General features: G+C 44.2%; 1 protein-coding gene across 1 annotated transcript in view; it reads right to left on the bottom strand.

Moving 5' to 3' along the window:
* Positions 1-2548: 2548 nt before the first annotated feature.
* The window catches only part of gucy2f (guanylate cyclase 2F, retinal), a 70903-nt gene continuing 58885 nt past the window's right edge, over positions 2549-14566 (bottom strand). Inside the window, exons 17-19 of the mRNA XM_073044284.1 lie at positions 13718-13812; positions 12035-12120; positions 2549-6500 (exon numbers count right to left, since the gene is read on the bottom strand). Of these exons, the coding sequence (XP_072900385.1) occupies positions 6416-6500; positions 12035-12120; positions 13718-13812 (266 nt within the window). The 3' untranslated portion in view covers positions 2549-6415. The remainder of the gene's footprint in view (positions 6501-12034; positions 12121-13717; positions 13813-14566) is intronic.

The raw sequence follows: 14566 nt of genomic DNA, 5'->3' as shown, positions 1-14566 counted from the left end.
TGAAGATTGATAAATTAACTGAAATGTGGTTAAGTAGAGGATTTAATTAAAAGCATGAAGTAAAATATACAACTTTCAGGCCCCAACAAGTTTACACAACCAATTAGCTCCCTAATCCATTAAGCTCTTCCACTTAAGAAATATTACAAAGGTATGTCCATTTCTGTCATGTAATGATGTTAAAAAGCTAATTCACACCTTCATATCAAATGTACAGTGGGAAAGTGTGTATGGAACCGGAGGAAATAGCAGAGGTACTTAATGAATACTTTACTTCAGTATTCACTATCGAAAAGGATCTTGGTGATTGTAGTGCAGACTTGCAGCAGACTGAAAAGCTTGAGCATGCAGATATTAAGGAAGAGGATGTGCTGGAGCTTTTGGAAAGCATCAAGTTGAATAAGTCCCCGGGACCAGACGAAATGTACCCTAGGCAGTTGTGGGAGGCGAGGGAGGAGATTGCTGAGCCTCTGGCGATGATCTTTGCATCATCAATGGGGACTGTAGAGGTTCCTGAGGATTGGAGGGCTCCGAATGTTGTTCCTTTATTTAAGAAAGGGAGTAGAGTTAGCCCAGGAAATTATAGACCAGTGAGTCTTACCTCAGTGGTTGGTAAGTTGATGGAGAAGATCCTGAGAAGCAGGATTTATGAACATTTGGAGAGGTATAATATGATTAGGAATAGTCAGCATGGCTTTGTCAAGGGCAGGTTGTGCCTTACGAGCCTGATTGAATTTTTTGAGGATGTGACTAAACACATTGATGAAGGAAGAGCAGTAGATGTAGTGTATATGGATTTCAGCAAGGTGTTTGATGATACTTGATGCAAGGCTTATTGAGAAAGTAAGGAGGCATGGGATCCAAGGGGACATTGCTTTGTGGATCCAGAACTGGCTTGCCCACAGAAGGCAAAGAGTGGTTGTAGACGGGTCATATTCTGCATGGAGGTCGGTGACCAGTGGTGTGCCTCAGGGATCTGTTCTGGGACCCTTACTCTTCGTGATTATTATAGATGACCTGGATGAGGAAGTGGAGGGATGGGTTAGTAAGTTTGCTGATGACACAAAGGTTGGAGGTGTTGTGGATAGTGTGGAGGGCTGTCAGAGGTTACAGCGGGACATTGATAGGATGCAAAACTGGGCTGAGAAGTGGCAGATGGAGTTCAACCCAGATAAGTGTGAAGTGGTTCATTTTAGTAGGTCAATTATGATGGCAGAATATAGTATTAATGGTAAGATTCTTGGCAGTGTGGAGAATCAGAGGGATCTTGCGGTCAGAGTTCATAGGATGCTCAAAGCAGCTGCACAGGTTGACTCTGTGGTTAAGAAGGCATACGGTGTATTGGCCTTCATCAATCGTGGAATTGAATTTAGGAGCCGAGAGGTAATGTTGCAGCTATATAGGACCCTGGTCAGACCCCACTTGGAGTACTGTGCTCAGTTCTGGTCACCTCACTACAGGAAAGATATGGAAACCATAGAAAGGGTGCAGAGGAGATTTACAAGGATGTTGCCTGGATTGGCGAGCATGCCTTATGAGAATAGGTTGAGTGAACTCGGCCTTTTCTCCTTGGAGTGACGGAGGATGAGAAGTGACCTGATAGAAGTGTACAAGATGATGAGAGGCATTGATCGTGTGGATAGTCAGAGGCTTTTTCCCAGGTGTGAAGTGGTTGTCACAAGAGGACACAGGTTTAAGGTGCTGGGGAGTAAGTACAGAGGAGATGTCAGGGGTAAGTTTTTTACTCAGAGAGTGGTGAGTGCGTGGAATGGGCTGCCGGCAACAGTGGTGGAGGCAGATACTATAGGGTCTTTTAAGAGGCTTTTAGATAGGTACATGGAGCTTAGTAAAATAGAGGGCTATGGGTAAGCCTAGTAATTTCTAAGGTAGGGACATGTTTGGCACAACTTTGTGGGCAGAAGGGCCTGTATTGTGCTGTAGGTTTTCTATGTTTCTATATCAAACAGACTAGATTACTGCAATGCTCCTTTTTCTGGCCTTCCAAAACAATCTATTGACAAATTTCAGCTCACTCAGAATGCTGCTGCTAGACTTTTAACTAAAACCAGGATGAGAGAGCGTATTCACTCCCATACTATCTTACTCTGCATTAGCTTCCAGAATCTTTTGAAATTGATTTTAAAGTTACCATACTTGTTTTTAAAGCTCTTAATAGTCTGAGACCAAAGTACATCACAGAATCAGTTTTTGTTTTATAATCCCGCTCAAGCTCTCAAGTCTTCTGCCAGCCTCTCGAGTTTGAACAAGCTCCCTCAAAAGATCAGCTTTTCTGAACTACGCTCGCAAACTGTGGAACTTAATACCTAAAACTATAAGGGACGCAGACTCAGGTGAGTCTTTTAAACACCGGCTCAAAACCCATTTATTTAACCTTGCTCTTATCTGACGTCGTTTTGCCTTTTATTCTCATGTTTGCACTGTATCCTGTTGTAAAGCACTTTGAATGACATTGTCTGTATGAGGGGTGCTCTAATAAATAAATTATTATTATATATGTATGAAAGAAATAACACAATCGTGTAGCTGGTAATGTAACCTCACCCACTTTGGGTGGAACTTTATTCGCTATAAATATTTACAGTACATGTCCTCCTCAGTGAAACATCCATGTGGCTCCATTCCTTAGCGGAGTAGATACTAGTCAAAGCCCACTCAACCCCACCCCCAGCGTCTCCCCTCTCTCCATCCTCCACCAGGGCTTTCTTGACCACCAAATGCCAGACAATGGTGATAAGCGCCTGGAGAAAATGTGGCTATCACCCCCCTGACACTCAAGGGCATTACAAAATCAGCTTTATCTCTCACATGTACATTGAAACATTACGTCACTTGTGTCAGTGACCAACACAGACTGAGAATGTGCCGGGGGAAGCCTGCAGGTGTCGCCTTGCTTCCAGCACCGACGTAGCGTGCCCAGATCTCACTAACCCTAACCCGTACATCTTTAGAACGCGGGAGAAATCCGGAAAACGTGCGGTCACTGGGAGAACGAACAACCTCCTCACAGACAGCAGCAGGAATTGAACTGGGGTCTCTGGTGATTTAATTGCCTTATGCTAACCACTACGTTACCATGCTGCCCTGCAGCCCTGGATCACTGCAACCCCCCTCCCCCCCCAACTCTCAGTATCCTGGGGGTTAGTATTGAACTGGAGTAGCCATGTGTGGCTAGCCGTCTAGACAATGTGGCTGCAAGAGGACGGGAACCCCGCAGCAAGTAACTCTCCTCCTAACTCCCAGTCGGTATCCACCAAGAATGCTATTTGCTTCCTTTTATTGTTTGCACAATTTGCTTCTTTTCCTGCACAACAGGTCTTTTTTTAATGGGTTCTGTTGGGTTTCTTTGTTTTGAGTCTGCCTGTAGTTTATATATAGTATAGGTACTTCGATAATAAATGTACTTTGAACTTCTGCAAGGCTCAATTCAGGGCTGTGATAGAACACTCTCCTCTTGCCTGGATGAGAGTGGCTTCATCACATGAATTTGAACTCCATCATCATTACATGCCATGTCATATGACATGGGCAATCTTGGTCTCGTGACTATGATTGCTCTTAGCAAATTTTTCTACGGAAGTGGTTGCCGGTGCCCTGTTCTAGGCAGTGCATTTACAAGATGGGTGACCCCCATCTGGGTCATAACAGCCTGGTAGGCAGCTACACCATCCACAACCATTCACTCACCCCACACCTGATGTATCTGCCACAACTCGCCAAGACTCCTGAGACAGCAGCTTCGAACACCAGCACCTCTACCAGCTGGAAGGGCAAGGACGGCAAGAACATGGGGAGCACCACCCCCTGCGAGTTGCTGTCCAAGCCACACACCCTCCTGCCATGGAAACGCACTCAGTGTGCACCTGCTCATCAATGCAAATATCCGATCAGCCAGTCACGTGGCAGCAACTCAATGCATAAAAGCCTGCAGAGGTGCTTATATGCATTGGGGTTCGGTTGTTGTTCAATCCAACCATCAGATTGGGGAAGAAATATGATCAAAGTGTCTTTGACAGCTGCAGAACACCATGGACATATATGCAGCTACCATTTTTTTAAGTATAGGAGTGGCCACTGGGTGTATATTGCCGTCCCTTTGCTATTGCTGGGTCAAAATTGTTGAACTCTCTGCCTGACAGCTCTGTGCAACACACACCTGAAGAGCTCCTTCCGTTCTAGAAGGACTCACCGCCAAAGACTCCAGCACAGATCTGATGGAGGAATTCTGTATGATTGCATTGCTGTCTGTTGTGGAGGCCCCAATGTGGGTTTCAAGGGTTGTCAGCTCCTTCATGGCTCTACACTCCCCATGATTGAGGACATCTTCAAGAAGCGGCGCCTCAAAAAGGCAGCATCCATCACTAAGGACCCTCACCGTCCAGGGCACGCCCTCTTCTCGTTACTACCATCAGGGAGGAGGTACAGAAACCTACAGACCCACACTCAATGATTCCAGGGTTCATGAAGGCAGCTCACCGCCATCTTCTCAAGGGAAACCAGGGAGGAGACAATTAAATGTTGGCTTAGCCAGGGAAGCCCACATTCCTCAAATGAGTAAAATAACTGACCTAGCATGACAAACACTTCAATTCACCCACGCTCCATTGGGTGAGAAATCCCACTCCCTGTTGGGCAATCTGTTACACCCCTTTGCTCTTAACAAGCATCATAAGAACATTCTCCAGGGTGGAGGTAGGGCTTGAAGAGACCATACACTACCAATCCTTGAAGCAAATAGGCAGTGTGTCTCATGTTATTGTCCCACTGAGCAAACCAAAGGAGACACACAGATGTCTTGGCAACAGATCTGTCCACCTACTCAACATTCCACTTGATAAAGATAAGCTTTATTTGTCACATGTACTTCAAAAAAATACAGTGAGATGCACTATTTGTGTCAAATTAAATCAGTGTGGGTTGTGCTGGGGAAACCACAAGATTCGCTGTAATTCTGGCACCAATATAGCATGCCCACAGTTCACTAACCCTAACCATATGTCTTTGAATGAGGGAGAAAACCGGAGCACCCGGAAGAGAAACCCACGTGGTCACGGGGAGAAGGTACAACCTCCTCACAGGCAGCGGCAGGAACTGAAACCTGATCGATGATCACTGGCACTGTTAGACAAACTGCTACACTGCCATGTTCATGTAAGGCTTTACATGAATATAACGGGGTTAATGGTTAGGCTGATGAAGAGAGATGAGCCAGGAAGAGGGAGGTGGTGTCCCAGTGTTCTGATCACCTGGCTTCATTGCGGGCGACACACGGAGCCCCCTCTCTGTGTACCATGGAAGAACGTGCAACATAGCCTTCGAGCACCCTGTCACTTTGCTCTCTTCTCAAATTAAACAACACTGGTGACCAACAGCCTCATGTGCCAGAATTTGAACTTCTCCAAGCAATTTTGAGCCCTTTGTCTATGAAAAGATGTGCTGGCATTGGACAGGGTCCAGAAGGGGTAAACTAGAATGATCCTGGGAATGAAAGGGTTAATGTATGAGGAGTGTTTGTTGGCTCTGAGCCTGTACTCACTGGAGTTTAGAAGAATGGGGGGGGGGGGGAATCTCAATGAAACTTATCGAATATGGAAAGGCCTAGATCGAGTGGATGAGGAGAGGTTGTTTCCTACAGAGGGGGAGTCTAGACCAGAGGGCACAGCCTCAGAACAAAAGACTAGAGATAAGGAGGAATTTCTTTGGACAAAGGGCGGTGAATCTGTGGAATCCACTGCCACAGATGTGTGTGGAGACCAAGTCAATTGGTATATTTAAAGTGGTGGTTGATAGGTTCTTGATTAGTAAGAGCATCAAAGGTTACAGGGAGAAGGTGGGAGAATGCTTTGAGAGGGATAGTAAATCAATTATGATGGAGTGGCTGAGCAGAGTCAATGGGCTGAATGGCCTAATTCTACTCCGGTGTTTTATGGTCTAATAAGGAACTTAATGTCAGGTAACTATAAAGTGAAATCTGTGAACTATTATACTGTATGGTTGCTAGGTGCTCTTGCTTCTCGTGTTAGGCTCCATCAAACCTGTCTTCATTCTCTGGTCTGCAGCAATACTAAGGAATATTATCTTCTTTAAATAGAAGATCTAAAGAATCTGTTTCATTCTGCTGTGCTGGGAAGAACAGAATTAACGAGATCTGCTTTAATCTTGTTAAAGCAATGAGCTATCATCCTGGCTTCTTCAAAAAGCCCTTGGCTTTGACAGTGAAGGTGATTCCAGTAACAATCTCTCACTTTATCACTTCCCTCATGCCTTCTTACTCTGCCTTCTTCCCCCTTTCTTTCCAGTCCTGAAGCAGGATCTTGGCCGGAAATGTCACCTTTTTATTCCTCTCCATGGACGCTGCCTGACCCGCTGAGCTCCTCCAGCATTTTGTGTGCGTTGCTCAAGCCTTCTGTTTGTCTGTCGCCTTGTTTGCCTTCCGGAATAGGGTCTTAATCTCTTCGGTCACTGTCATTTGCCAGTTCTCCCTGTAAGAAGAAACAAAGAAAAAGTAAATAAAGTCAGAAAACCCAACTACTGTCCAGAGAATAAAAACACTGGTTGCTAGAAATCTAAAATAAACCAGGATGTGGCAGAAATACTCAGCAGGGCAGGCAGCATCTGGAGAGAAGGAATCTGAGTCAGTATTGCAGAAAAGTTGAGGTGGCGACTTTCCACACCAGTGTTTCCAAATGCCTCCTCTGTCCTCAGGGCAGTCAATCTATTTCTGTTAGTGTTTACCCCTTTTAGAGAGCAACTACCGCTCAGCCATGATAGAAAGGCAAAACAGACTTGATGGGCCGAATGGCCTAATTCTCCTCCTATGTCTTATGGTCACTCAACAGCTCCCAAATAGCCTATCCTGGTCCAACTACATTATCGTCACGACTGAAAGAGCTCATCAAAGCTCACTCTACTCCCTCAGGAGACTCAAACAATTCACACCTCTGTTGGCTCTTACCGATTTTTATTGATGCATCTCAGAAAGCATTCTGTCTCGCTGCATCACAGCTTGGTACGGCAACTGCTCTGCATGTGACCACTAGAAACTACAGAGAGTTGTGGACACAGATCAGCACATCACGGGAACCTCAATGGACTCTCTCTAAACTTTCAGTAAAGAAGCTCGGATCATCAGGGACCCCATTCACCCCGGACAGTCTCTCTTCTCCCCTGTCCCATTGGGCAGAAGATACAAAAGCCTGAGAACATGTATCACCAGGCTCAAGGACAGCTTCTATCCTACTGTTATCAGACTCTTAAATGGACCTCTTGTACGATAAGATGGACACTTGGCCTCAGAATCTACCTCGTTTTGATTTTCACTTCATTGTTTACCTGCACTGCACTTTGCAGTAGCTTTTACATTGTATCCTGCAGTGTTATTGTTTTACCCTATTCTACCTCAATGCACTGTGTAATGATCTGATCTGTATAAACAATCTGCAAGACAAGTTTTTCACTGTATGTCAGTGCATATAAAAATAACAAAGCAATACCAATACCAAGTTGCTCCTTCAATTCCAAGGGATTCAACTCCAGTGTGTAATCACTCCATGGAATTAAACACTGGTGGTCAGTTACATCTGAAATGTATGATACCAGGTCCTGGTTAGACTCTGCTTGAAGCACTACCATCTCAACTCTATTGCCCATTATGCCGCGGGCATTTAGGACAGCAATGAAGATCCCCTATCTCTGGCAGCGTTCGGGGCTTCCTTCATCATGTCAATAGCTCAGTTTTCACTACAGTCAGTCAATCAAGTCCCATGTGGAGACTCAGGAATACCATCACACACAGTTGTAGAAGGATTCTTCATTGCTGTTTCCGTATCAATTTTGTTTTCCCAGTCAGGTTCATTAACCCTGAGCTGAACCCCCAAACCTTAGTCTGGCTTCTACCTTTTGACCTGCTTGGCATCGGTGACCCTACAAAAATCCAAAGCGTAAAGCCCTGACTCCAGCCAACATAGCTCTCTGGGTCATGGAGGCATGTGAGCCTTCAAACCACAACAAGGTTGTGGTTCTCTCGGAGGAGTTCCACATCATGGAAAATATATATTTTTGGTAACTTAAAATGTCGTGTGCAGTTTCAAGGGCCTGTGTTGTTCTTGTGACCACCTTTAATGCTCAAAGCACAACCCAGTGGAAAGCCTCCATCTCAGAGATGACACAATGCAAAAGTAAAAAGTAAGGAAGATAACTGAGAAAAAGCTCCTACCACAGCCACAGTTTAAAACACAGTACCACACACAGAGTGCTGGAGGAACTCAGCAGGCCAGGCAACATCTATGGAGAGGAATAAACAGTCAACATTTCGGACCGAGACCCTTCACCAGAGGAATTTAAAACAGGCAGAGGAAGAAAGCAAAAAATGCATCACGAAACCATTCAAGGAGAACCAAGGAAAGAACTCTGTGAACAAGACATGTGCACCAGTGTCACACTACCTCCGTTACACCTTTGATTCAGAGGACTGCTCTGCCTTTAACTTTCTGCGCTCTGCAAACTCCTCCAGATCCAACCCGTGACTTCTAGCGCTGTGGAAGATATTTGAACAGTGTTATGACTCCCGGGCAGCAGAACGGCCTCACTCAATGGGTTCCAAGTCAATGCACTCGATTTAAACAGGTAGTGAATAATGTTTGTAGTCTTGGTCATTGTGCACTATTGTTCCCAGGGCAGCTTTGTTCAGTAGATTGCACAGTTTCCTTAAGGTTATAATTTCAAACCACAATCCAGGGTTTATATATGCAATGCAAAAGCAAAGGTACAGAGATTGCTGAAAATCTGAAATGTATACACAAAGAAAGGCTCTACAGGTCAGGTAGCACTTTGACAAACTTCTGTAGATCCACAGTAAAGGGTATCTGGCCTGGAATGGAAACACCAATGCCCAGGAATGGAAAAAGCATCCAGAAGTTGGTGGTTACAGCCCAGTTCATCACAGGAAAAGCCCTCCCCAGCACTAAGTACACTTATAAGGTGCACTGCCACAAAAGAGCAGTGGTCATCATCAGAGACCCCCATCATGCAGGCAATGCTTTCTTCTTGTAGCTGCCATCGGGAAGGAGATACATGAGTCCCAAGTCCCACGCCATCAGGTTCAGGAATAGTTGTTACCCTTCAACCATCAGTCTCTTGAACCAACATGGACAACTTTACTCACCTCAACACTGAACAGAATCCACACCCTGTAGTCTCACTTACAAAGCTTCTACAATTCATGTTCTCAGTATTATATATTTCTTTTTATTTGCCCAATTTGTCTGGTTTTGCACATATGTTGTTTCTCAGTCTTTGTTTATGTATAGCTTTTAATAAATTCTATTGTATTTCTTTATTTTCTTGTGAATGACTGCAGGAAAATCAGTCTCAAGGTTGTATATGGTAACACATACACACTTTGATAACAAATTTACATTGAGTCTGAGCACCTTTGCTGAGGGTTAATGCTTCATATCAAAGACTAATTGAACTGCTGTGAACGTGAGAAAGAGTACCCACACTCAACAATCTAGAAATGGTTTCTTCCCCTCTGCCATCAGATTTCTGAACAGTCCATGAACCTACGAACACTACCTCACATTATATCAAACAGATAGGCAGAAAGGTGAACGAAGTGGCAAGCCTCTGTTGGTAAGAATGAAATTATATCATTAGAAAGTGGTGGCATAGGGTCGGAAGGTGTTGAATCATCATGGATAGAGCTAAGGAACTGTAAAGGTAAACAGACCTTGATGGGAATTGTATACAGTTTCCCAAACAGTAGAAAGGATGTGGTCTACAAGTTACAATGGGACGTAGAAAATGTTTGCCAAAAGGGCAAGTTTCAATATGCAGGTAGATTGGGAAAATCAGGTTGGTGCTGAACTCCAAGAGGGGGAGTTTCTAGAATGCCCACGTGATGGCTTTTTACAGCATTCTGACTGTTTGCATCACAGTCTGGTACGGAGGTTCCAATGCACAGGATCGGAAACAGCGGCAGTGTTGTAACTCAGCGTGGCACCAGCATTGAGGACATCTTCAAAAAGCAGTATCACCTGCCGAATGTTGAAAGGACTAGATAGGGTGGATGTGGAGAGAATGTTTCCAGTGGTGGGGGTGTCCAGAATTAGAGGGCACAACCTCAAAATTGAGGGATAATCCTTTAGAACAGAGGTAAGGAGCAATTTGTTTTAACAAGAGAGTGGTAGATCTGTGGAATGCTCTGCCACAGATTGCGGTGGAGGCCAAGTCCACGCGTGTATTTAAGGTGGAAGTCGATCGTTTTCTGTTCGATTGGGGCATCAAGGGATATGGTGAGAAGGCAGGTGTGTGGGGTAGAGTGGGATCCAGGGTCAGCCATGATGGAATGGCAGAGCAGACTCGATGGGCTGAATGGCCTAATTCTACTCCTTTGTCTTATGGTCTTATTAAGGACCCTCACCATCCAGGATTTCCCTCTTTGCATTACTTCTACCTGGTGGGAGGTACAGGAGCCTGAAGACATACACAGAATGTTTTAGGAACTGCTTCTTCCACTCTGCCATCAGATTTCTGAACAGTCCATAAACCCACGAACACTTTCTCACTGTTCTCTGTTACACCATTTATTTATTTTTTATATTGTAAGTTATATAAATTTTATGATCTGCTGCTCAATCATCAGACTCTGGAACCAGTGGGAACAACTTCACTCGCCCCATCACTGACTGCTCCCACAATCTATGGACTCACTTTCAAGGACTCTGCATCTCATGTTCTCAATATTTATCACTTATTTGTTTATTATTGTTATTACTTCTTTTTCTATTTGCACAGTTTGTTGTTTCCCAATCATGGGAAGGGCTGCGGGAGTAAACCTCGAGCTGGAGTCCCTAAGGCAGTCCTACGTTGAGTTCGACACTGACCGGCAACTCCTGCGCCGGTGTTGGTGTCAAACTGTATCGGTCTCTGTATCGGTGTTGGTGTCAAACTGTATCGGTCTTTGGGTTCATCAGCTTTGTGGAGAGTGGGGAGCCTGCTACCTTGGCAACAGCTTGCTCTCCATATTGTACTGACCAAGCTTGCGTATCTAAACAGCTATGATACAAAATCCATGGTCGACTCTGACCAACAGAGGCCTAAGTAGCTTTGGAGGAGGTTGCATGATGAAGAGAGACTGGCGAAGAAAGAATACTAAGAAACTGTATTAAGAGGAGCTCAGTGCAGATCTACGAGCGTGAAGGAAGGGCTAAATGGGATTTGGTGTGGTCTTGGACACGATCAACAGGGTAGGAGGAACAGTCATAGGTGAAAGAGTAGCTGACCGTAAACACAAGGAAGTCTGCAGATGCTGGAAATCCAAAGCAACCCGCACAAGGAACTCAGCAGGTCAGGCAGCATCTATGGAACAATCAACATTTCTGGCCTAGACCCCCCATCAGGACTGAAAAGGAAGTGGGAAGCCACCAGAGTAAGAAGGTTAGGGGAGGGGAAGGAGGAGAGCTAGAAGGTGATAGATGAAACTAGGTGAGCAGGAAAGATAAAGGGCTGCAGAGGAAGGAATCTGATAGGAAAGGAGAATGGACCATAGGAGAAAGGGAAGGAGGAGGGGTCACGGGGGGAGGTGAGAAGCAGGTGAGAAGAGGTGAGAGGCCAGAGTGGGGAATAGAAAAGGGGAGGGGGAGAGAATTTTTTTTTACATCTGAAGGAGAAATTGATATTTATGCCATCAGGTCGAAGGCTACCCAGAAGGAATATAAGGTGTTGTTCCTCATCCCTGAGGGTGGCCCCTTTTCAGACAGTCATCGCCTCAGCACCAAATCCTCCCAGGTTTGCATCGCACTGACTCTTCCATACAGCAGACTGCAGTCCAAACACACTTGCATTACACTTCCTACTGGCTTTTGTTGCCCGGAAGGCCAAGAAACAAACTGCTCAGCGGGTCGAGCAGCATCAGTAGAGGAGAAATTAATTTTGTGTCGAGGACATGTGCCAGGACTGAGAGTGGAGAGGGGAGATGAAGAGCTGAGGGGCAGGACTGAAGGTATGCTCTTACCCTGGTTTGATTGCCGGTGGCTCAGGTAAAGGGTCAGTAAAATCATCTTTCCCAACCAGCCAGTAAGTTTCTTCAATGCCCTTGCCCTGAAACATTAAGCAAAGGAGTGAAATTTTCCTCTTGGCTTTCACTAGCAATATTGCCATGAAAACAGGCAGAACATATAGTATACCAGTAACATTAGCAAGATTCTGACCTCTGCTCCCAGACCGTGATAAAATATCTGACTGAGCCCGCCCGCAGCTATGTATAAACACCATCATTAGATTAAGGTGTAGAATTGGTATTTTTCTATATTTTCCTTGAGGTTTATCTTTTCTACGCTTGCAGAAAGTTTGAAGGAGATGAGTTATTAACTTCAAACTTTCTGCATAATCACTCAAAAAGTTGAACTGCATGTGCATGTAACGAGAGCTGTATAACTCATCTCCTTCTACATTAGGCCACGAACTTAGCAATCACCCCTGCTGTGGACACTCTACGAAGGTCCAAGATCCATATGCTCCACGACCGCTGGACTAAGTGTGTAAACGTAGAAGGGGACTATGTTGAAAAATAAATGTGCTAGGTTTTCTAAAATTGACTCCTTCTACCTTAGGCCACAAACTTATCAATCACCCTCTAAGGTCTCTTAAGTCTTTTTCTCTCTATCTCTCTAAGACTTTTTCACAGTACTGTATATACATGTAATTGTTCAGTAAATTTTCTAGTATTTGTATTCTAGATCTGTATTTTCAAAAAGTTTCTCAGTTTATCCGTAGTAGGTTTTACACCACTTGAATCTGTTTATTTCATAGATTAATTGTCATCACTGGAATGTTGTTTCTCTCTAGTCTGAGCACAAGACAACCACAACTTTTTTCTTTTTTTCCCCCTTTGCTCATTGTTTGTTTTTGCAACTCTTAATAAAATGGCCCTAAGCACCAAGTTTTAAATTCAAATCCTGAGTTATCTATTACACATACAGTACATTAAAGTATACCGTGAAATGCCTCATTTGTATTCACAACAGACATACCCAAGGACTATTAGAACAATGGTATAATTCTGCGCAGTCTCCAGTACATCACGGGTAACGCCCTCCCCACCATTGAACACATCTACATGAAACTCTGTCACAGGAAAACAGCATCCATTATCCTCACCATCCAGTCATGCTCCCTTCTCACTGCTGCCATCAAGAAGGAGGTACAGAGGACCCACACCACCAGGTGCAGGAACAGTTATTACCCCTCCAATACCAGGCTCTTGAACCAGAGGGGTTCAAGGACAATCATGGTTACGGAAAGACCATGATCGCCCATAGCATACAACACAGCATATAACAAACAATTTATTATTATTTCCTTTTTTTATTTGGAGAGTTTCTGTCTTCTGCACATGGGTTAATTTCCGTCTCTGATTCTATGGTGTTTTTTGTATTTACTGTGAATGCCCACAAGAAAACAAATCTCAGAGTTGTATATGATGGCATATATGGACTTTGATAATAAATTAACTTTGAGTTTTATTTTCTCATGGTCTTAATTGGTTCAGCAAACCACTGTGGACAATAGGGCCTGTTTTGGTACAGTACAGTTCTATGTTCTATTAATAAAACAAAGGAAATACAAATTACAAATGAAGACATTACAGCTGATAATTTGAAGGTACTCCAACTCATTAAGAAGCTCCTCTCCTCACCTTCAGCTCAATTTGTCCGCGGGCCTGTATCTGATAGCCCTCGTCTAATGTACGGAGAATTTTTACAGTGCTCTTATTGACATGAATTCGATAAGCTGTAAAGAAGAAACGAGAAGCAGTTACTGAGGACACAAGGAACCTTTCTCATCCTTTGTATTAGACTTTTATCAAACTGCTGGCCTTTCTGCAACGATTTTTCAGAGCGCCATGAGTACTTTCAAACATGGAACAGTAAAGCACACATGACAGGCCCATTGGCCAAGGTGTATGCTGTCCTTTTAACTGACCTCAAGATCAATCTAACCCTTCCCTCACACATAGCTCTCTCCATTTTTCGATCATCCATTCGCCTATTTAAGAGTCTCTTAAGTGCGCCTAATGTATTTACCCCTGATGCGTTCCATGTACCCACTATTTTCTGCGTGAAAAACCTACCTCTGACACCCCACCTTATACTTTTGTCCAATCACATCAAAACTCCCCTCACTTCTGCCCTGGGGAAAAGTCTCTGGCTGTCTACTCGATCTATGCCTCTTAGCATCCTGTACATCTCTATCAGGTCACCTCTCATCCTCCTTCACTCCAAAGAGAATGAAGTTCTTTAAAGTTTAGTCACTTACTTAAGTAGAAAAACATATAGCATGATTAATCAAGATCTGGGAAGTGGGATTAATTGGTCCAGCTTTTGCAAGCAGAGACACATTGGACCAAATTGCCAACAATTGCAGTGACTGAATGATTCAGCATCAGTGATCTTATTATGTTCAGATGGCCCACCCTCAGTGTTGTTACACATTGGACCAAGTGGCCAGCAAACTCAATGATTGGATGATTCACTATCTGTGATCT

This window comes from Hemitrygon akajei, chromosome 4, assembly GCF_048418815.1.
Source record: "Hemitrygon akajei chromosome 4, sHemAka1.3, whole genome shotgun sequence".
Taxonomy (NCBI): Eukaryota; Metazoa; Chordata; class Chondrichthyes; order Myliobatiformes; family Dasyatidae; genus Hemitrygon; species Hemitrygon akajei.
This window is presented reverse-complemented; position numbering and strand designations above follow the sequence as displayed.